This window comes from Rhinolophus sinicus, linkage group LG15, assembly GCF_036562045.2.
Source record: "Rhinolophus sinicus isolate RSC01 linkage group LG15, ASM3656204v1, whole genome shotgun sequence".
Classification (NCBI taxonomy): domain Eukaryota; kingdom Metazoa; phylum Chordata; class Mammalia; order Chiroptera; family Rhinolophidae; genus Rhinolophus; species Rhinolophus sinicus.
Genome location: NC_133764.1, coordinates 40,930,271 through 40,951,402, shown reverse-complemented (window position 1 = coordinate 40,951,402; position 21,132 = coordinate 40,930,271). Strand labels below are relative to the sequence as shown.

Sequence of the window (21,132 nt, the reverse complement as noted above, 5' to 3'; positions counted from 1 at the left end):
TGTCTCTTTAGAAAAAAAAAGTCGTTTTGTTCTGACAGAACTTGAGGATCACTTAGAAGCTGCACAGATAGTACAGAGAAGTCTGTGTCTTAAGTCTGTATCTTTGTTTTGTTTTAAATGTGTAGGTTCCATTCAAGAAATCAGATTGTTCACCTAGGGTTTCTTGCAATTACTGACTGCATCCTTCTGGAGTCCTTTAGTATACCTTTGCCCTCTGAATTTACAGTAAAGGGTAATTGGAACATTCTAGTGGCTTGATCCTAGGTTAAATTTTTTTTTTTTTTGGCAAGACTACTTCATAGATGCTGTTGTGTAATTCCATTAGGAGTTTCTACTTTTTGTGATGTTAATTACCAGCCATTGATGAAATTGCCTAGTTCGATTAATCCACCGACCCATCCATCCATTAGGGTGATAGTTAAATCCTACCATTTGTTCTTCATTTATTAGAGGGAATACTTCTACAATGAGAAATTCTTCTCCACTGTTTGGTTTCTCCGTTGTAAAGTTTATAAAGAAAGGCAGGATAAATCCTTGATTCTTTTCCTTCATTAACTGGTCAACAAGACCAAGTTTGTTTCTCAGCATCTTTCAAAAGTGAACAAAGAAATTACATTATGAAGAATGATGTACTTAAATACATGAGTATTTTCAATTCATTCTAATTATTCTTATTGTTGCTCAAATACTTATCTTTTTTCAGCAATGAGAATCTCTTCAGTTAGGCTCTGAAGTTCTTCTAATAAGACACTAATAGTCTCTCTGTTTTTTGATACACTTCCTTGTTCACTTTTTGCTTCAGATCCGAAATCAGTCTTTTCTCCAAGAACCAAGAAGAAAAGGTCTTCTTCCTGCAGTGTCTATCCATCACCCTCTATTGACAAAGCTTAACATCACACCAGAGAGCACAGAAAAAAAATCAAGGGCTCAGATCTATTTTCACAGAGCAGGCAATGAAGTTTGGAATTTAGACCTGAGATATAATGCATTGATAATTGGCACAGTATACAGATTTTATTCACTCAGTTCCCCCACTTATGGACATTGTATTTACTTCCAGTCTTTTGCTATTACCAATATTCAGCAGGATTTTAACCAAATCAGGTATTATTTGTTCACTCATTTAATATTTGCAGAACACCAGCATAGCCTTCATCTTTAAACAGTTTATAATCTAGTAGGAAACGTGAAATTATACAAATAACTGTAATGCAAAGTAGAATTTTATGGGTATCAACCCAGTTCTACCTAAATTCAGAGAAGTAAGATCACTTCCAGCTGCAGCAAGCAGTAAAGACTTAAAGAGTTACTAACAATTTAAATGGACCTTCAAGATGGTGTAGAATCGTAACAGAGGGAGGGCCGTTTCAACAAAGCAGAATGTGAGCTGAGAGAACCTACCGTGTTCAGTCAGAGCCCAGTATTGCTACACCTTAGAGCAGAGGTTCTCAAGGTGTGTGTGATTCCTGGTCCAGAAGTATCAGCAACATCTAAGTTTACAGGTCCCACCCACTTCTGGGAATAGGGTCCAGCAGTCTGTATTACAACAAGCCCACCAGGCGATCCTGAGGCACGTTTATGGTTGGGAACCACAGGCAGAGAGTATCTAAAGTCGACTGGTAAAGGTGAAAAGTTGTCTCCAAAATTTTTATCATGTGCCTATATTGCTAAAACTGCTAGGATTATACATACTGACGTATGTATGCTTTTTATAAGGCAATATTATGCACTGTTGTATTAAATTATGTAAATTACAAAACACGTAAAAATAGATATTGAAAGAAAAATAAATAGGAATGCAAGTTCTAGTATCTTCTTCCAGTATCTCACAGATCTTGCTCATCCCACTTTGGAGACCACTGAAGTAGGCAATGGCTGTGCCGTGGAGGCTCTCCTCTTCCAGGTAGGGCCCGTTTCCTTCATCTGGTTGGAAATAGAAAGGCAACGTTTAAACAATTTTTACCATAAATTTGCATACATCTGTTGTCAGATTAACTTTAAGTGCATATTTTCCTAGCCATTTTAAACGGCGTTTTTAGGTATAAATGACAGAGCTTCTAAGGGTTCAGTTACCCCAGACGTTCTCAGCACAGGGACGGGGCCTCCACAACCCGTGGCCGTCACTGCACAGACCACTTGCTCTCCGATTGCATTTGCTGGCTCCACTTGCTCTGCAACAAAGCCAGGGCTGTTCCGGGATCATTTCTTACTCTACCACGTCGGGGTGGTTAAATGGGAGGTCCGGAAGTCAGCGTCGCCCCCTACCCCAAAGTCAGCGCTGTCGCACCCTCTTTCCTACATTCACTCCGCCGGAGCCCAACCACTCGGAGGATACGCCGCCCTCACGACCGCTGAATCAGCACCACACCCACCTCCTAATTCCAGGAGCCTGCGGTCCCGCCCCCAAGCCGGAAGTGCGCGTCGCCCCGCCCCACAATTCCGGAAGTCACCGCCGCCCCGCCCCACCCTGCGGGTGCGGAAGTCAGACGCCCCGCCTCCAACCCCGGAAGTCAGCCGTCACGCTGCCCCAAGGGCCCGGAAGTCAGTCGGCCCGCCCCCAACCCTGGAAGTCGGCGGATCCAGGCCTCCCTTGCTGCGTCCGCCGGTCTGCGTTTTCGGTAGGCGACTGGCAGTGGTCGCCATCGGGGTGGGCGTCGGGGGTTGCAGGTCCCGCTCTCGGGAGCGCGGGCTCGGGACGCAGACCCTGGTCCCCTGTGAAGTAGCCCAGCGCTTCTGTAGCTGAGCAGAGAGGGGCCTAACTTCCAGAGGACCAGTCCCTGGGGGATTAAGTGACGTGCTTGGTGGCCACAGAGACTCCGGTCAGCACGGGCTGACTCGTTCCCCGGCCTGTGCCGGCCTCGCTGGGGGGCCAGCCCCGGCCTCCTGCCCTGGTGAGCCAGGCGCTCGTCAGCGGGCAGTGGCTGCAGGGCTGCAGCTGCCTGTGTGCCCTCCGCAGCCCCTGGTCTGTTGAGAGTGGTGCCCACACGGTCCAGGGATGTACATGCAGGTGGAGACGCGTACCAGCTCCTGCCTCCATCTGAAGAGGGCTCCGGGCATCAGATCCTGGTCCCTGCTGGTTGGTGAGGATTTCCGTGTTTTCCCCCAAATGAAAAACCTACCTTTAAAGAAGGATGAAAATTAAACTGAATTTTTTTCCTTGTTTTGATCCCAAAATAGAGTAGCTATTTCACTTCTTTGTATTCTTGCAAATCTTGTCTTACGTGCCTGCTGTTATAGATGGTGTCTGTCTGTCTGTCTTTTTCACCACCTAACGTCCTTTCGGTAACGCGGTGCTCTTCCGAGGTCCCCATACCCATGTTTCCCGTTTCACTTGCTTCCATACACCTGGTCGCAGGTGTCTGTGATTTATGTCACAGGCCCACGTGATGGGCGACAGTGCGTCCGTTTTCCTCTTCCTCAGTGAGGAGTAAGTGGGGGCGGCTGCCTGGCCTCCAGTCACGGTGTTGACTGGATTGGAGGTGTGAGGAGCAGCCGCTGTGCCTTCAGCAGCCTGTCTCTGGTCTTTCTTTCCCATGACCCTGCATGTGGCCTCCTGCCTGTTTCTCATGTGGCTGTTGTGATTCTTTGCGTACCCTCGTCTTCATTCCACACCACGTGGGTAAAACCCCCCTCGGCTCCTGTCTGGTTCCCCAGTCAGCTCCGGAGGCCGCATGGACGGACACGTCCAGTGAATACTATGAACAGCATATGCCATGTTTCTGAATGAACTTCCTGGCTGTTCCCCCACTTCTGAATCTGGTGGTCTTCTCTGCCCCTTCTCCCCGCCCACAGCCATCGTTGACAGTGGGGAGGAGGTGGGCTCTACGCAAGGGGGGGGGGTCCAATAAGAAGGCACCTGCTTTCTCTTCGCAGGAATCTTGTCGATTGGCCTGGCTGCTGCCTACTACAGTGCAGGTGAGATGCACCATCTGCCCCCCAGTAACTTCCTCAGCTCTTCAGAAAATAGAACAGGCAAGCCCATCGCTTGTCACCGCCAGCCCCTGGTGGTCCATGGGCACTGCACCACCTTGATGCACTACCCCCGTGCACGGGTGTTCTTCCTAATGGCCACGTCCCGTGCAGCCTGGGCCTTTCACTTCTTACATCTCGGGCATTTTCTTGTGTCAAAAATTATCCTTCGAAAAGGCACTCTCTTGAATCTGCTTAGGGTTCTATTGCAGGGACGCACCATGCCGTCAGCCACTCCCCATGAGTGTCCCCACTTCTCCATCATCACAAACCATGCCGTGATCGCCAAGATCCGACCACTTGAGTAAACACCCAGATCCAGAAGAGCTGAGGGAAGAGCCGGTGGGATGTGTCCCACATGGTCCTGAGTGACAGGCAGGGCCAGCAAGGCCAGGCAGCTGCCCCGGGTGGGGACCCCCAGATGCCACCCCTGCCCTGTCTGGGAAAGCAGCTGTGCTGGGGGGGGACCCTGTGGGCAGGTTGGCCTCTGCCCCTCTACTGCCATCCTCACTGGCTGTGCCCTGTGATTACCCTCCAGATAGTCTGGGCTGGAAGCTCTTCTATGTCACGGGCTGCCTGTTCGTGGCTGTACAGAACCTGGAGGACTGGGAGGTAAGGCCGGTACGGGTTTCAGCTCGGGTTCGCTGCAGTGAGACTCAGCAGGAAGGCAGGTCCAGGCCTGGTGCCCCATCCTGAGACGTTAGCGCAGGGGTTTCTGGTTAGCTGGGTTCGGCCCCTGGGTGTTGGCTGTCCATGACTGTTCCTGGGCCAAGGAATCGTCTGAAGCTACTTTTCTCCTCGAAGCTACTCATGACTGTTTTACCCACTTTCCTCCTGAGTGTTGTAGCACAGAATGAAACGAGGTGCCAGCCTGCTCCCTTGGAGGCCGGTCCCCTCCCCCTTACTCCCTTCTTGAGTCCTTTGAACTGCCTGGCCTGGTCCTGCTGCCTGACCCCTGGCCCCCATTCCCTTGTTTGATGATCTTGGCCATTCTACTTTTGCTGGCAAAAAGGAGAGAGCCCTGCCTTGGTGTCCCACTCTCTTTACCCCCGGCCCCCTGAACTGTCCCGAGTCCTAGGGTCAGGCTGCAGGTGTTTGGCTTTGGCAGGGCAGCACTTCAGGCATCAGGGTTACTGGGATGGAAAGGAAAAGGGGTGCCCCCTTCTTCAGTGCCTGCTCAGGCAAGGGTGGGACACAGTCGGCGAGCTCGGGCCCCCTCCCTGGAGGTTGGTGTGCAGTTGGCTCATGACAGAGGCCAGCAGCCAGGTGACCCTTCTGGCGGCTTTTCCAGGAAGCTGTCTTCGACAAGAGCACTGGGAAGGTCGTGCTGAAGACGTTTAGCTTGTATAAGAAGCTGCTGACTCTTTCCAGAGTCGGCCATGACCAAGGTTTGTGGGGAGCAAACGGGACACTGGGTACCATGAGCTGGATGGAGGGCAGCGAACATGTGTGATGGCTGGGACCGGGCCTGAGGCCTGGAAACACTCGGTGACTGGGGTTGTGGACCACCTCACAGACACGGGGTGCCCCTAGATGCACCCTGGCCTGAAGGCTATTGCCAGGCAGCCCCCAGCTCGTTGACCAGACACTAGGGTCCAGGAAGACATTTACAGCAGTTGGGGAAAGGAAAAAGACAGGCAGTATCATGCTAAACTGCCCAACGTGTCAGACTGCTCATGACAGGCAGGCTTCTCAAGGCCACGATGGGTCCAGCAAACATTCCTTCTCACCCAGAGGATGTTAACCGGCAGCTGTGTGGCCCTGCACTGGTCACTGACCTGTGACATCCCAGGTCAGCGTCTCGGCTGTGTTCTGAGGCCCAGCCTCAGACAGTGACCAGCGCCTTCTGCAGAGTAGCCAGCATGATGCGGTCCGCTGTAGAGGCCCCTGCAGTGACCGCACTCGGCACACGGGGGGGGGGCAGGGGCCAGGGTTGCTGCTGCTGCCATGCACCTGACCTGTCCCCACCGCAGTGGTGGTCCTGTTGAATGACATCCGGGACGTGAATGTGGAGGAAGAGAAGGTGCGGTACTTTGGGAAAGGCTACGTGGTGATGCTGCGCTTTGCAACGGGCTTCTCCCACCCCCTCACCCAGAGCGCTGTCATGGGCCACCGCAGGTAAGCCAAGGCGGCCAGTGTGATGGGCCAGGGCTGCTCATCTGGCTCACCCGGTTGGGTGGCCCTCACAACAGACCATGCAGTACGTGGGGCACGGGGAGAGGACCCTGGGGAGGCTGGGGACAGGCCTGCCATCACCGCTAGGGGGTGTTGGGGTCACCACAGGGACAGCAGGGGATGGGGATGCCAGGGGTCCCCATGATGATGGGATGGGATGGGGGCCTCAGGGGTCCCTACAGGACAAGGGCTAGGCTGGGGTCGGGTGAGGGTAGGGGCCAGGGCGGAAGGTGCCGGGTCCTGGTGGGGAACGCTGGGGGTGCTGGCACTTCTTAGTGTGGCAACCAGCCCTTCCTCTCGGTGCTGGCCCGGCCCAGTGACGTGGAAGCCATCGCCATGCTCATTGCCACCTTCCTGGAGCTGCACCGCCTTGAGAGTCCCGGGGAGCTGTCTCAGAGCAGCGACAGCGAGGCCGACGGCCCTGAGAGCCAGAGCTGACCCCGCCGGATCCCCTGGCCTTGGTTCTGACAGCACTTCGGCTGGCCTAATGGGCCACCTGCCCGTCTCCCCCCTCACCCGACTGTGTCCCTGGCAGCCCCAGGGAGGCATCCTGCTGCTTGATCTGCCCTCTGAGCAAAACCACAGCTGGACCTTCTCTGCAGCCTCCAACGGGTGCAGGAAGGGCATGGGCCTCCTGGAATCAGACAGTGCCAGCCTGGGCAGTGTGGGGTGTGACAGGGCTGGGCCAGCATTCCTGCCGAGATGGAGCACTGGAGTGGGGAGGTTTGTCAGCCCACGTCCCGCAGGAGCCAACTCGCAGGTTACAGCGGTGCTTCAGCAGGCCAGCGTGGGGCCAGCGGCTGGGTCAGGCTCTGTGGACACGGATCCCAGCGTCTTCTCCGACCGGCTCCCACACAGCATCCTCCTGTCCAGACGTCCCCAGTAGTCACGAGTGCTTGCCTGTGGACGCTGTGGGGCTCCTCTGGGTGCTGCAAACCGTTCTGTACCAAGGTGGCTCACCTCGTACCCAAGCAGGACTACAGCTGGGCTGTCAGGGGAGCAGCCCCTCCCCCCCTCAGCCTAGGCCAAGGCTACTTGGCAAGAAAAGAGGTTGTCTTGTCCAGCCTCGTGCATTCAAACCAGGACCTCGCCCTTAGAAGTCAGAGTCCCAGCTTCTCTCAACCCTGGGAAGACCTGGCAGTTGGGCTTGGTGTGTGGCAGGAAGTGGGCTGTGCCCATGCAAGCTGGACCTGGAGAGCAGAAGCTCTCGAAGCTGCATCTGGGAACGGCCGGGGAGAACCTGGAAAACCGGGGGATTGCCCAAATCAGGGCTGCAACTGCTTGGGGGACAGTAAGGACAGCAGTTGCTGGCATCCTCTCTTCTCAGCAGCCAGCCCTTAGTTTGGGAACAGTCTATTTAAACCTGCCCACTTAGGTTTTTCAATGGCCAAATCCGAAATGCTTTTTCCCTAAAATAAAAGAGTGGAACGCTGTAGTTGGGTTCTGGTATGTTGGTGTAGAGGGCTGAGAGATGCCCTCTGAGGAGGGGTAGGGATCAGCCTGCCAACTCCACGCCCACCTGGGCTAGCTTGTTTTAGACCCTGTGCTGGGGCCACTGCGAAGGCCTGACTGCCACCGGCCTGAGCCAACAGCGTAATGATGTCGGCCAATTCCTTCAGCGTGACTTGGAGCTTCTACTTTCCTTTTTATTTCAAAAGCATTAACGTTCTCTGGCAGACCAGTGAACAGGGCCCCATGTGCATTTCCTTCCGTGTTTTCCACCTTCCTCTCCCCACGATAACTGCATGCACCATGGGCGCCGTCTCTGCACGGCCGGCCATCCAGGACTCAGGACTCAAGCCCGACGTGGCTGGACGAGGGTGTGGCAGGCCCCCTCTGCTCAAGGGTCCTGACCTGTGTCCGGACCCGGGCTGGCCAGGGGGGGCCCGGGGCCGGCCGCCTCGCCGAGGTCCTGCAGCAGCTGCTGCAGCTGCTGCAGACTGGGCTGCACGTTCTCCTCTAGCCACTCCTCCACAGCATCAGGGTAGAAGACGCGACGCAGGGCGGCCTCCAGCTCCCCAGCAAGGGCGCTCCACCTGCCCAGGAGACTGAAGGCCCAGACAGCAGTGAGCCTGCCCGAGGACGACCCTGGGCACAGCTCATGGCCTCACCCCCATGTCGGTCTGGTCCCGTGCCTCAGTTTACCCATCCATAAAATGGGGCAGTCGGCATTGCTGGGAATCAATGAGTGACTGTCACATTTAACATCTGAACCCGAAACGTACTGTACGACTGGCTGGCAGGGCTTTTCTTGGTGCCCACACCTGTCACACACCTGTCAGTGGTGAACAGCTGGGGGGACAGTGTGTTGGCCTCAGCACAGAGCTGTGAGCCAGGAGAGCCCAGGGAGGCTGACTGGCAGGGACCCTGTGTCCGCTGTGCTGGGTAGGGCTCAGCATGTGGCTGGTTGGGCCGGGTGAGCCTGGAGCCAGCCCAGGTCATTCTGGTGCCCCCGTCTCAGGCTAGGAATGGCCTGGCTTCTCTGAGGTTTAAGGGCATGGCCAATTCAGTGAAGTTGAGTCGCCTGGGGGGTCCACGGCTGTGACACCCAGAAAGCTTGTCAGAGCCAGTCACCACAGAAAGCTGCCACCACGCAGCAGAGGATGGCAGCCCTGGGGGTGGGTGCCGTGGGGGCGGAGGGCTACCTGAGGGCCTGGGGCTGGATGTGCTGGATCATGACTGGGTGGACGAGCTTCCGCCTGCGATGGTAGGAGCTGAACCAGCCGGTCACGTACCTGGGGGCAAGTCCACGCACGCAGGTGGGCCCCACGCAGGGGCAGGGGGCAAGGCAGTCTCAGCATGGTACTTCACAGTCTGCTAGAAATTCTAAAAAGCTGTCTCCCCCCTAGGAAGTCTTGGTGCAGGATGGGCCGCCCTCGCCCTGGCCGGTGGGGGGTGTGGGGCGGGGACTCGCTCCCCTGCCCACCCACCTGTCCCTGTGCAGCATCTCGTCCACGGAGCTGCGTAGGTGGAGGCCAACTTGTGTGATGAGGGCCAGGATGTCGCTGCCAGGGAAGGAGGCAGCCGCCTCACTGCACAGAGAACAAAGGTGCTGAGACGAGGTGAGGGGGGTGGGGGTCAGGACAGGGGGTAGGGATTACCTTGTGAAACCGGTGATTTCCAGGCTCGGAATTCCAAGGAGGTTCTCTACTCTTGCTTTAACATCTTCAGCAAAGCCTCCTGAAACCAACCAGATAGAGGCAGTGAAGAGGGAGGGAGCCTGCACGGGCCACGCTGTCCTGACCTCCAGGCTCTCAGGCCTGGGCGGTGAGCCAAGTGGCCCAGGAGGGCCGCTGGCCAGGCCAGCCGGGAATGTGCCATCCCAAGGAAACCCCGCTGCTTCTCATGAAACGTGAAAATGTGTTGTGTTACACTGAAAATTCAAGCAATGAGGGCGCGTCCCAGCAGCAGCCCGCCTCGGCCCTTCTGGCAGCCCCCATGGGCCAGGCTCACGTGGCACCTTGCAGCTGTTGCCCACATGATTGGAGGCTCCAGAGCAGCGAGGCCTATGGTGCCAACGCGCATAGATGCCCGTGAGAGCTGGGCAGGCGGGCGTAGGATGGTGAGGGTGCAGGGCTCCCAGGAGGCATGAGGCAGCCTCCCCGCAGACAGCAGGAACCAGCCAGCCAGTCGCGGGCCTTCGTGTGAGCAGCCCGGCCACGCACTGAACAGCAGGGAGCCAAGGACCGCCCTTTGGCATCGCGGGCACAGCACAGGCCTCTTCAGACGGCGTGTTGGTCAGGCCCGCAGGCCTGTGTCCGGACAGCTCTGCGCCAACGCCATTCCTCAGCGGCATCACAGCCTAAATGCACACGAGTCATTGCTGCCCTGGTGGCCGCTCTGGGACCCTCCCATGGCGCCCGCGGTGAATAGGAAGTGGCAGTGCTGGGCATCCAGGATGTTGACGAGCCAAAGCAGCTCTGTCTGCACCCCATCTGTGATGGATCTTTGGGGGTTCACCGTGTCTGGGGCCACGTCCCCTAACTTCCTGGCCTGTCCTCAGTTTAGGCTTGAAGACCTGAGCCAGCAGCAGCAGATGGGTGTCTGGGCCAGGCTGTGGCCATGTGCTCCCCCTACCGCAAACCACAGTCCAGCCCGAGGACGCCCGGCCTTTGCGCCTCCTGTCCCCCCGTCCTCCTGGGAAGAGCAGGGCACCGTACCCTGTAGGAGCGACTGCAGACAGACGGCCAGGGACGGGATCCCCACGGGCAGCAGCTCGCACAGCACGGAGAAGTGGTCGTACCTGCGTCCACGGGAGAGGGGCACTCAGTTCCCCCGCACAACAGCAAATCTGGTACACTGCTCCCTGTACCACAGGACAGGCACCTAGAAGCTTCTGTAGAGCTGGTTGCTGCCTCTGGAAGGGCCCCTCAGCTTCCATGTCTGCAGACGCCGCCCACAGGGCCCTGCCTGAAATCTTCAATGAGTTCTTCCTTGACTCAGCTTTGTGAGGTCAGAGGGTTGGGGTTTGCCTCACAGGCCCTACCTCCAGCTGCCACCCCCCACCCTCCCCCAGGGCTTGGGCTGCTCCCCTGCCCTTGGTCCTGGGGCCAACTGGCCTCCTCCAGCTTCCCCATCACAGAGGGGGACCTATAGCCAGGACTTGGCCAGGACCAGCTAGACTTTTAAGTTGGTGTGAATTCCTGACGAGCCCACATCTGGCCCTGTCCTCACTCTACGTGAGCCACGTGTGTGTGGCCTCCAGGAGGCAGCGGGCTCTGGACAGGCATGCACAACAGACAAGGCGTGGGGCCAGGAGGGCAGCAGAGGGCACTGACACCCGTGCAGAGCTTGAGGGGCAGCTGCAGGGGTGAGGGGCCCAACTCCGAATGGCTCTTCTGTGCAGTTGCTCTTTGGGACGCAGGCCTCACCTCTGCCAGCCGGTCAGGACAATGCCCTGCAGCGTGTCTGCTGGCCCATGGGCCGCCACCTGCAGCCACTGCATGTGGTTCCTGAGATGGTGCTCGATGGGCGTCAGGGCCTGGCTCACCCCCGTGGCCCCTTTGAAGGCACTTGCAGCCCACAGCTGCCGAAAACCGCACTTCCGATATTTTTCCATGAGGAGGGCTAAGGGACAAAGTGAGAAGTGTGACCAGCCGGGTCCCGAGGAGGCTGTGGCCACCAAGCCCCCCAAAACATCAATGCCCAATGCCAGGAGGTCCTGACAGAAATCAGAGGAGCCACGCCCGCTGGGCTTAGCTCGGGGTGGGCTTAAATCTCAGAGCAGACGCCGCTCATGGGGACCCCAGGCCACCTGTTCACTAGGACAGGCCATCCTCTGAGGACCCGGCCGCAGGACAGGTGCCGAGGGCCGCTTCCCCAGGGCTGGCCGGGGCTCCTTAGGGGAGGGGCCTGTGGAAGCAGAGGCAATTCAGATTCCGATGAGCCAAGCGACCGGGGCCCCCGCCTCCCCCCAGCTGGGCAGTCAGGGCTAGAGGGTCCCCCCAGCATCACGGTACTGACCCTTGCCGTGGACATCCAGGTCGGCCGTGTAGTCCCAGAGCATGGGCTGCACCAGCTGTGGCACCCCTGATGCTGGGGGCAGAGAGGACATGAGTGCTGAGACCATCCACAAACAGCTCTCAGCCCACACTTCTTGCATAAAAATGCAACACAAGCCACCTTTTCCAGGACACGTGATTTTAGGTACAGAGTCAACACTATGCTGTGTTTGGGGGCAACGCCCCAGCCACAAAGACAGCCAGCCATGAAATGACCAGACCCCTGGAGTCCCGCGAAGGACAAGCCCAGAGCTTCCCGTGAGGGCAGAATGCTGTGTGCAGGCGGCCTTGGGTGCTCAGCCCAGGTGCAGCAGGGACACGCTGCTGATTTAATTCTAACTAATCCTAACCAAAACCCAAGTGGTCACATGTGGGTGGTGGCTGCCATGAGGACACCTGAGCCTTGCAGAAGCGTGGGCATGACCGGGCACCGGAGCACCACATGTGGCCCTGGCCAGGGCTGTGAGTGGACAGACCTCCAACCTCCCGACTCATCCCAAAGCCTCAGGCAGGGCGAGCGCGGGGCCGGGGAGGCCACTGCTTTCCTCAGCGAACCTCAGCCACGGCCCCAACAGGTCCAGCCTCCAGCTGAGCGGGGCCGAGGCTGCTGGAAGCACTGGACATGGTCAAGGCCATGTCCATGAGGACCCTTCCCCTGCATGTCACCCTTCCTGATGGCCCAGGCTTGGGCCTCGTGGCTGCTGTCGTTCACTTCAGTACTCGGGCAACACTCAACTGCACCTTTTAGGGCAACGGCGCCTTCACAGAGAAACTTTAAGTGGTTCTCACGGCACTGGACTCAAAGTTTCGGGGTGACTTAACAGCAGACTTACGGCAGCTTGACGACAGTTTCTACTTGGGGGGTGGGGTGTGCTTGGAGGCAGCGCCGCTCCCTTCCCCGCGGCACCCGGAAGCCCTCCCCGTGGGGCTGACCTGAGAGCTGGTCCTCAGGGATGTCCCGCAGCATGTCGTCCCACACCAGGGGCTTCGTGGCAGGGTGCCGGGCCAGCACGTGGCTGGCCACCGCCTTCACGTGGGACAGGCACAGTCTGGCTTTGGTGTTCTGCTCCTGCTGCAGCCACTGCCGCGAGGCCTCGCCCTCTCCAAGGTAATACACCTGGAAGGAAGGACGACTCAGGAGGGCTTTGCCTTCGGATGGCTGGTCCTTAGCCGTGGACACACTCGGGAGTGACCAGGGGTTCATGCCGTGGCCTGAGAGCACCGCAGGGCCGGCTGCATGTGAGGAGGTGGCAGTGGAGGGTGACCCTGCCTTCTTCACTGAGACCTAACCTTCCACTCGAGATTTCCTTTCACAGCATCCAGGGGCAGAAATAGCTCCGATGTCTACCAGCAGGAACACGCGGTCTGTACATGGGCTGGAGTGTTACTCAGCCACAGAAACGCGCGAAGCACATTCTCAGTGAGAGAAGCCAGACACAAAAGGCCACATGCTGTAGAATTCCATTTATGGAACGTGGAGAAGAGGCAAATCCACAAACATGAAGGAAACAAGGGGTTTCCAGGGGCTGGGGGCAGAGACGGCAGTGGCTGCTTGAGGGTTGTGGGGTTTCCTTTTAGGGGATAAAAGGTCCTGAATTAGATGGCGGTGGCTGCAAAACATGCTAAATGTACTTAGAAGTCACCGAATCGTACACTTTAAAATGGTTACAATGGTAAATTTTATGTTATGCGTATTTTACTACCCCCAAAAAGATTTACTTTGAAGAAAAAAATCAGCTCCTGGCGCTAAAACATCTGCAAACCACCATCCTAGCTCAGGTCCAACCACGCTCGGTGGCCAGCTCAGCATCGTCCTGCCCGGGCTCTGTCCATGCTTCTCGAGCAGTAAAGCAGAAGGCGAGGTGTGGGGCACGGCCCCCGGCACCCCAGGGACCACCTTGCACTGCCAGTGCTCCATGGCCCCCGAGGAACACTTCCTTTCTCCCACCACCCAGAACTGTGTCTTTAGGTGGAGAAAGTAACCGGCACAAACTCGCACCGCTGCCAGCCCTGGCAGCATGATCTGGCCCCCTGCTGCCGGGTGTGAGCGGCACAGCCATCTCGGGCCCAGCCACTCCCACTCCTGACCACTGGTGCCTCCTGGCGGCTGTGCCTGCTGCACTTGCAGGTCTGCCTGGCAAGGTCACGGTCAGCAGCACCAGTGCCCTCACTGGGGATCACCTCCTTGGCCAGTCCTCCTTTATCCTTCGGCACGTGGACTATTTTTCTGTTTAAAAGAAGCCGTGAGGTGGGAGATGACGACCCTGAAGTGAAAGCAAGGAGCTGCTGCACAAGAGGCGATAGAGGCACCCACCTCGTCACATCCGACATGGAGCCACCGGGCACCCGGATGCAGCTCCATGACCTGGTCTAGCATGGCTCCGACCAGTGCCAGGGACTCCGCCTCGTGGGGGTTCAGGGTGTTGGGGAAAAATGCCACTTCTCGGAGGTGAGTGAGAGCCTCGTGCTTCAGCACAAACTGCAGAGAGATGACATGAGGGAACTCAGTGACACTGGGGAGAGAAGCTCGTGCCAAGCTCCTTGCAGCAGGGGACGGCTGCGAAGGAAGCCTGCGTTCCTGGCTCCGGCCTTTGAGTCGTGACCGGCCGAGTCTTGGTTTAAACTCCGACACCTGCTCAAAGTCACCACAGAGGGCGTGTGTGGCAGTGTGAGAGGTGGCCCTGGGTGGTGCTGACAAGAAGCAGAGCCCAGGAGGCCCAGCGGCTTCATCACAGCCCTTCTTTGTCCTTCCAATTCTAACTGGGCCTGGTGAGAAAACACATTAGATCAGGTCCATTCACATTCAGATTTGACGGCTGGGCGGGCTGCTTGCCCGCCCATGAAGAGGACGGTAGTGGCATGAAGAGGACGGCAAATCCTCTGAACAAAACAGAACCAGAACCGTTTGTCAAAAACAACCTCTTCGGGGCTCTGGAAGTCGCCCAAAGGTGGACAGCAAATTGGGAAACGTGGGTTCAGGCAAGACTGCTGTACCTGAGTAAGAACAGATTCCGCAGCTCCGTGCCTAGGCTGCTTCCCTCCCCACTCAGGGCTGGCTGTGGTACCCCCTCGGGCACCGTCAGTAAAAGCAGCAAACACACCCAAACTCTGTGGTCCCCATTGGGGGGCACCGCCAGCAGCCAGAGATGTAAGTGACTCTGGAAACGCGGGGTCGCCCACAGGGCAGCTGACTGGGGACTACACACCTAAGAAGGCTGGGTGGGAAGTAGCCTCGGCTGAACTCAGAATGCCCTCCCCTAGCCCCCAAGGCACAGGGTGGAACCTTACAGGCTTAAGTACAACCGCTGCCCAAACGCTGTGAAGTCAGAGGGGTGAGCCCTAGGAAGCCAGGCTAAAAATAAGAATAAAAATCTAGCAGAGGCGGGCCGGCCCGGTGGCTCAGGCGGTTAGAGCTCCATGCTCCTAACTCCGAAAACTGCTGGTTCGATTCCCACATGAGTCTCAAGTGAGCTCTCAACCACAAGATTGCCAGTTCAACTCCTGGAGTCCTGCAAGGGATGGAGGGTTCCGCCCCCTGCAACTAAGATTGAACACGGCACCTTGAGCTGAGCTGCCTCGCCGGATGGCTCAGTTTGTTGGCGCACAGGCTCTCAACCCCAAGGTTGCCAGTTCAATTCCTCGACTCCTGGAGCTGAGCTGCGCCCTCCACAACTAAGATCGAAAGGACAACAACTTGACTTGGAAAAAAGGCCTGGAAGTACACACTGTTCCCCAATAAAGTCCTGTTCCCCTTCCCCAATAAAATCCAAAAAAAAACTAGCAGAGGCATCAGTGGACACACATAGCAGGAAAGAGAGACCCTGCAGATTAAACCCAGGCAATTTACAACCACCTGCAGGGGAAAAAGTCAGATCTGTTATAATCTGAAACATCCAGTTTTCAACCAAAAAAAAATTATGCAACGTGCAAATAAAATGGAACATGAAACCCAGACTCAGGGCAAAAAAAAAAAAAAATTGCTAGAAACTGATGCTAAGTGAGCCCTGATGTTGGATTTATCCGACAGTAATTTCAAATAAACTGTTACGAATGTTCCCAGAGTTAAAAGAAACTATTTACAATAATGGAAATGAGAAATCCATTTAATGGGCTCAGCACCAGATTTGAAATGTCAAAAAAGTCAGTGATTTGGACAACAGATCAACAGAAATTACTCAACTTGAATAACAGAGAGAAAAGGTGAAGTGGACAGAAATCAGGGACCCATAGGACAACATCAAGCATAACAACGTATATGCCAAGGGGGTTCCTGAAGGAGAGGAGAGGGCGGAAAAAACACTTGAAGAAATAGCCCAAAACGTCACAAAAGTGATCAAAAAGACCAGCTCCAAGAAGCTCAACAAACCCACAGCAGGGTAAATGCAAAGAAACTCACCTCTACCATAACACATTGTAACCAAACTGCCAAAAGGCAAACCCAAACAGGAAATCTTGAAAGCATCAGGGAGAAAAAGACAAAACTTAGGGGAATAAAACAATTAATGGCTGACATACCATGTTCATGGACTGGAAATGTCAACATAGTAAAGAGGTAATACCCCCCAAATTGATTTATAATTTTAACAGAATTTCAGTCAAAATCCCAGCAAGGTTTCTTGTAGATATACAGACAAACTGACTCTAAAATAAACATGGAGAGGCAAAGGAACTAAAATAGCCAAAACAATTCTGAAACAAAAGAATAAAGTTGGAGAAATCTCACCACGTGATTTTAAAGCTATAATAATCAAGATAACGTGGTACTGACAAAGGGATAATGCCTCGATCAATGGAACAGAATAGAGTCTAGAAATAGACCCTCACAAATACGGTCAACTGATTTTTGACAAAGATGAAAAGGCAGTTCCAAACTCCAAAATTTCAAACAAAAGATAGTCTTTTCAAAAAACAGTTTAGCAAAGTGGTTATATACTATACGCAAAACACATAAACCTCAACCTAAACCTCACACCTTACACAAAATTGAAATGGTTAAGTCTAAGCGGAAAATGTGCCAGTGTAAAACTTTAGAAGAAAAGAAGAATCTTCAGAACCAGGTGATGGGCAAAGAGTCCTTAGAAATGACACCAAAATCAAAACTATGATTCAATAAAGAAAAACTGATAAACAGAATTCATCAAAATGAAAGACTTTCGCCCTTTGAAATACACTAAGAGAATGAAAAGACAAACTGCAGACTCAGAGAGAATATTTGCAAATCATATCTAACAGAAGACTTGTATCCAGGATATACAAAAAACTTTAAACCTCAACAGTTCAGAAAATAAAATGGGAAAAACACTTGAACAGTTATTTCAGCAAAAGGGTATAGTCGTGACAAATGAACCCACGGAAATGTCTTCCTCCAGAGGCAGCAACTCTGCTGAGACCTGGATTTTGGACTTCTGGCCTCCACAACTGAGAACAAATTTCTACAGTTTGAAGCCACCTGGTTTTGTGGTCCTTTGTTATGTGTGCCCAGGAAGCACTACCACTCTAAGAGCAGAATAAGGCCACGTAAGTGAGGGGGGAGTGTGGGGTGATGGGGCTGTACTTTGAGACAATCAGACCGGCTGCAGTGGAGGAAAGGAGGGGCACAGTGACCCCAGGAGACCCGTTACGATGGTTAACAGTCGGCCAGGTGAGGTGGTGTTCAGACAGGAGGGTGACAGTGGGACGGAGGCAATGCTGAGTCGGGACACGGAGAAGCAAAAGCAGCAGGTCCTGCCAAGGGGCTAAAAATGCAACAGGTGTCGGGGGCTGGTGGGGATGGTCAGCCCCTCCACGTCTGGAAGGGGCCCTTGGAGACGAGCATCTGGGAGTCATGAGGACAGGAAGGGAAAGCAGGAGCAGAAATGGCACTGTCCAGAGAAAGGGCATCAAGTGAAAGAGGGGGCCTCAGGAGGGGCTGTGGGGACCGCCAAGTCAGTGGCAGCTTCAGGACGGTACACAGCTCATGGGTGCCGAGGCACAGACAGAGTAGGGGGACCAGGAAGCGTGGGGTTCCAGAGGAGGGAGTTGTCAGTGATGCCAAAAGCCTCTGAGAGGAAAGTAAGAGATGACAAAACCTGCTGCTGGATTTAGTGACTCAGAGGACACCAGAGGCCTCAGGAGAGATGCTGTGCAGGGGAACGTGGTCCCCTGCGGTGGAAAGTGATGAGAACCCAGAGAGTACCGCAGGGAGAGTCAACCAGGAAAACTGGGGGGCTGGTTATGGGACAGAACCCCAGAAGACACGCTCCAGAACGCGAGCGCGTACCTGAAGTGAAGACAGCTTTGGCACCACACGTGAGTGATGACGTGGGGAAGGGCTGTCAGTAGATCCAACAGGTGACTCATTAGAGGAGAAATGGAACCTGGGAGCTATTCATTCAGTGTTGTGCTTAGTTTGCGTCCCACTGTTTGCTACAGTCGTGAAAAACACTGCTGCAGATCACACAGCAGCGTGGGGAAATGTTTCCGGTATTAAGTGAGGAAAGGACACAGACAACAGAGCATGTTCTCTTTCCTTGACGCTGCACAGTAATACTTTGATGCATACAAGTTAAAAAGCAAATAGCCAGGCCCCCCAGACTCCGGTGGCGTCACACATCCCCCAGGCTCACCCTCCATGCCCGGACAGAGGGGGCTCTGACCACAGCTCTGCACTCCAGCTGTTCGCAGGGCAGGGGCTTTCAGGAGCAAGCTGCTTCCTGCCTGTCGCCCCCCCCCCCCGAACCCCACACCTGGGCACCAGATGACTCCCGTTCCTCCCACTCACCTCCATGTGTCCGAATGTCTGTACCAAGGGAACAACCTCTAGCTCGTTCAATGTGGCCAGATGCAGGATCTCTTTGATTTCAGAGGGGCTGCAGAGACAAAGATCACCCAGAGAGGCTCACACCAGCTCCGTTCACAATAGATCTCACTCATATCAGTTCCTGTTCCTGTTCACACCGCAGCTCCGTTCACACCACCGACCCCGTTCATGCTCCCTAACCCCTTCTTGTCAGGCTCCTGGGAGACTCTCCTGGATAAACACTAACTCGGGAAAACTCAACAGATATTCTAAAGGTTTCAGAGACACTCCGGCTCTACAATTTGGGGAAATAATGCTGTTCTGACCTCAAATAACGGTTTGCTTTTTACCAGCTATTCTTATCCAAACACTACAGCAGGCTGAAGTCATTTTACCAGAAACTGGGCCCACCATCCGACTTCACTGACGCCCAGACTCTCCCTTTAATATTCACTTCCCACAAAGAGCCTGCTGTGACCATGGCTGAGCCGTCCTGCCCCTGCATGGCCCTGGCATGGGGCTCTCTCCACTCTCCACATCTACCCACAACCAGGTCCGCCGCTCCCCTTTGTGGGACCTATAGCCCAAGCTTGTTATCTCTTAAACGTTTCCAAACTCTTCAGTGAACATGTTTTGTTTTTATAATTAAACATGCATTTAAAGACAGAAGAGGATTGTCCCACCCTTGTCCAATCCCCCTGGCCACTGGCACGCCCAGGCCGCCATGGCCCTCACACCCCACCTTCTCTCACAGGGCAGCACAGGTACCTGTATGCGTGCTGGGCCCTCAGCATCCTCAGGTGGCCCTCGTAGGGAAACATGTCTTCATACTCAATGAGGAGGCCGTTTGCGCCCAGGGCATGGAATAGAGGAAAAACCTGGGGGAAAAGAGAGGTGTCAGGAAGAAATGACTACTTGAACGGGAAGTCACACATATGCAGCATGTGGACTCTTTTTAGCTACGGACATGGATTGTAGTTGGTATTCGTATTCTCCCTCTGAACTTTTAACCTGGAATTGTATACTCTGTGTTATACCAAATCAAACTAACGTAGTGACATGTTCATCTGACGGGGTGGGGGAACCACATACTGTGAAGCAGGGCTGCCTCTAAAGTGACTGGTGGCTTAGCTGGGCCAGCGGGGACAGCCCACTCCAGTCACAGAGCAGCCTCTTCCGGCGGAGATGCAGCACACAGGAGCTTTCTAGAACACCAGGAACTGGGAGACCGACAGGGCTCTGGAGGGTTGGCGGGAAGTGCCCAGGATGAGGGTTGGTGGTGAGTGCCCAGAACGAGGCAGATGAAAGGTGATAGAGGCAGGGCAGGTCCCAGCTCCCTCACACGGCTCCTCCCCAGCCCTCCCCCACTGCTCCATCTTTATTTCAAAGGATGTGAATTCTTGTCCTCAAGGATTTTTAGGACCAGGTCATGTCTACTGTACACAAAGCTGAGACTTTCCTCCAGTCTGCCGTCACAGCCAAGGTGACAAAGTGCACACTGTGAGCATTAAAGGAAGGGCTTCCTGCAGATGCTTCAAACAGCAGCCCGTGTCCAGGTGAGGGCCCTCGCAGGTTTCATACGACTTGTGACATTCTTGTTGACATTATTGTCAAAGTTTTCTTTCCCCAAGAAGCTGGGACATTCTGACATGTGCTAGATGGAAGGACACACCAGCTTGGGACTGAAAAATCAACTGTGCCTACTTCATAAAATGAGTAATCAGTAACTGACTGTACATCGATAATAACAATCATTGACTGTATAACACAAGGACACGCATGACCTCATCTCATGCCAATGATGTCTACAAAGATCCTACTTCCAAACGGGTCCCATGCGTGGTAGGAGGGGCCAGGACTTGAACGTAACATTTTGGGGGACACAATTCAGTCCACAATGAAGAGGTTGTGGGTTTCTTTTGTCCTTTCTCATTTTCCTTTCCTATCCTGGTTGCTGTCTGCTCTGTGAGGGGAGTTGGGGGAAATTTCATCTATGCTACTGCCACCATCGTGACCCATCCCAGACCCCGTGCTTGAGTTTTAAGCACACACTTCCACAGAACAGCGTTCACAACGTGAAAGGCCAAACTCAACGCAAAGGTGGTTCCCCGGAGAGAAAAGGCATCTCCCACCTCCGCGAGGTATGAGACCCTTGGCGGGGCTCCTTTAAGGTCCAAATGAACAAGGCGCATCTTAAACGGTGAGGAGCCTGACATCTCACTTTTTTTGTGAAGTCACACGACAAAAACCTCTTCGGCACTTCTTCCTAGTGGAGAAAGGGAGAGTCGTAAGCGGGCAGAGGCTCCTTTCGCCCTCGCGAAACCCCAGGGGAGCGCCAGGACCCCAGTGAAGGGCTCGGAGAACCCGGGAGAGGATGTGGAGACCCCGGGAGGAGGACGCGGAGACCCCAGGAGTGGGGCGCGGAGACCCCAAAGAAGAGCTGGGAGACGCCCCGGCCCCAAGAGAAGGGCTTGGAGACCCGGGGAGGACGCAGGGCGGGGCGAGGGCGCGCCACAGACCGACGCTCCCAGGTCTGCGGGTACCGGGAGAATGGAGGAGGGGAGGGAACTTGGGCCCGGCGAGGCGCGATGCGGCTGTGCGTCCAGGTCCGCGCTCGGGTCCGCCGCGCTCGGCGCTCGGCCAGCGATTGCTCGGGCCTGGCGGTCAGCCCCGCGGTCGACGGCCGAGCGCGTCGCTCCGCGTCCCCGG

The 21,132-nt window shown here is 55.1% G+C and overlaps 2 protein-coding genes and 1 long non-coding RNA gene across 14 annotated transcripts; 1 reads left to right on the top strand and 2 right to left on the bottom strand.

Annotated features, from left to right (window-relative positions):
- Positions 1 to 999: 999 nt before the first annotated feature.
- Positions 1,000 to 2,362, bottom strand: LOC141569020 (uncharacterized). The gene is made up of 2 exons (XR_012492419.1): positions 2,074 to 2,362; positions 1,000 to 1,923 (listed from the first exon to the last, which is right to left on the bottom strand). It is a non-coding gene; the product is annotated as an uncharacterized LOC141569020 (long non-coding RNA).
- Positions 2,363 to 2,468: 106 nt separating this feature from the next.
- CYBC1 (cytochrome b-245 chaperone 1) lies at positions 2,469 to 7,579 on the top strand. Of its 3 annotated transcripts, none has more exons than XM_019735607.2 (7): positions 2,469 to 2,618; positions 2,957 to 3,080; positions 3,874 to 3,915; positions 4,508 to 4,581; positions 5,261 to 5,357; positions 5,943 to 6,087; positions 6,462 to 7,579. In XM_019735607.2, exons 2-7 carry the CDS (start codon positions 2,996 to 2,998, stop codon positions 6,580 to 6,582), a joined length of 564 nt encoding a protein of 187 aa, XP_019591166.1. In that variant the 5' UTR covers positions 2,469 to 2,618; positions 2,957 to 2,995; the 3' UTR covers positions 6,583 to 7,579. The 3 variants fall into 3 exon arrangements, with proteins under 3 accessions (XP_019591166.1, XP_019591165.2, XP_074177092.1); XM_019735606.2 differs by having other exon boundaries at positions 6,421 to 7,579; XM_074320991.1 differs by lacking the exon at positions 2,469 to 2,618 and having other exon boundaries at positions 2,628 to 3,080; positions 6,421 to 7,579.
- Positions 7,580 to 7,769: 190 nt separating this feature from the next.
- Positions 7,770 to 21,114, bottom strand: HEXD (hexosaminidase D). 10 transcript variants are annotated; one of them, XM_074320977.1, is made up of 13 exons: positions 20,936 to 21,114; positions 20,645 to 20,689; positions 19,192 to 19,301; positions 18,406 to 18,493; positions 13,960 to 14,124; positions 12,579 to 12,762; positions 11,608 to 11,679; positions 11,016 to 11,211; positions 10,305 to 10,387; positions 9,246 to 9,324; positions 9,075 to 9,176; positions 8,790 to 8,879; positions 7,770 to 8,192 (listed from the first exon to the last, which is right to left on the bottom strand). In XM_074320977.1, exons 3-13 carry the CDS (start codon positions 19,242 to 19,244, stop codon positions 7,985 to 7,987), a joined length of 1,320 nt encoding a protein of 439 aa, XP_074177078.1. In that variant the 5' UTR covers positions 19,245 to 19,301; positions 20,645 to 20,689; positions 20,936 to 21,114; the 3' UTR covers positions 7,770 to 7,984. The 10 variants fall into 10 exon arrangements, with proteins under 10 accessions (XP_074177078.1, XP_074177076.1, XP_074177079.1 ...); XM_074320975.1 differs by having other exon boundaries at positions 20,556 to 20,689; positions 20,967 to 21,114; XM_074320978.1 differs by having other exon boundaries at positions 20,967 to 21,114.
- Between the last annotated feature and the right edge of the window lie 18 nt (positions 21,115 to 21,132).

Coding starts and splice junctions, on each gene's coding strand:
- CYBC1 (XM_019735606.2), top strand. CDS start 2,996: ATGTACATGCAGGTGGAGACGCGTACCAGCTCCTGCCTCCATCTGAAG. Junction 3,081..3,873: donor ATCCTGGTCCCTGCTGGTTG/GTGAGGATTTCC, acceptor TTCTCTTCGCAG/GAATCTTGTCGATTGGCCTG. Junction 4,582..5,260: donor AGAACCTGGAGGACTGGGAG/GTAAGGCCGGTA, acceptor CGGCTTTTCCAG/GAAGCTGTCTTCGACAAGAG.
- HEXD (XM_074320975.1), bottom strand. CDS start 20,639: ATGTCAGGCTCCTCACCGTTTAAGATGCGCCTTGTTCATTTGGACCTT. Junction 9,177..9,245: donor GAAATCACCGGTTTCACAAG/GTAATCCCTACC, acceptor TTCTCTGTGCAG/TGAGGCGGCTGCCTCCTTCC. Junction 8,880..9,074: donor GAGATGCTGCACAGGGACAG/GTGGGTGGGCAG, acceptor ACTTGCCCCCAG/GTACGTGACCGGCTGGTTCA.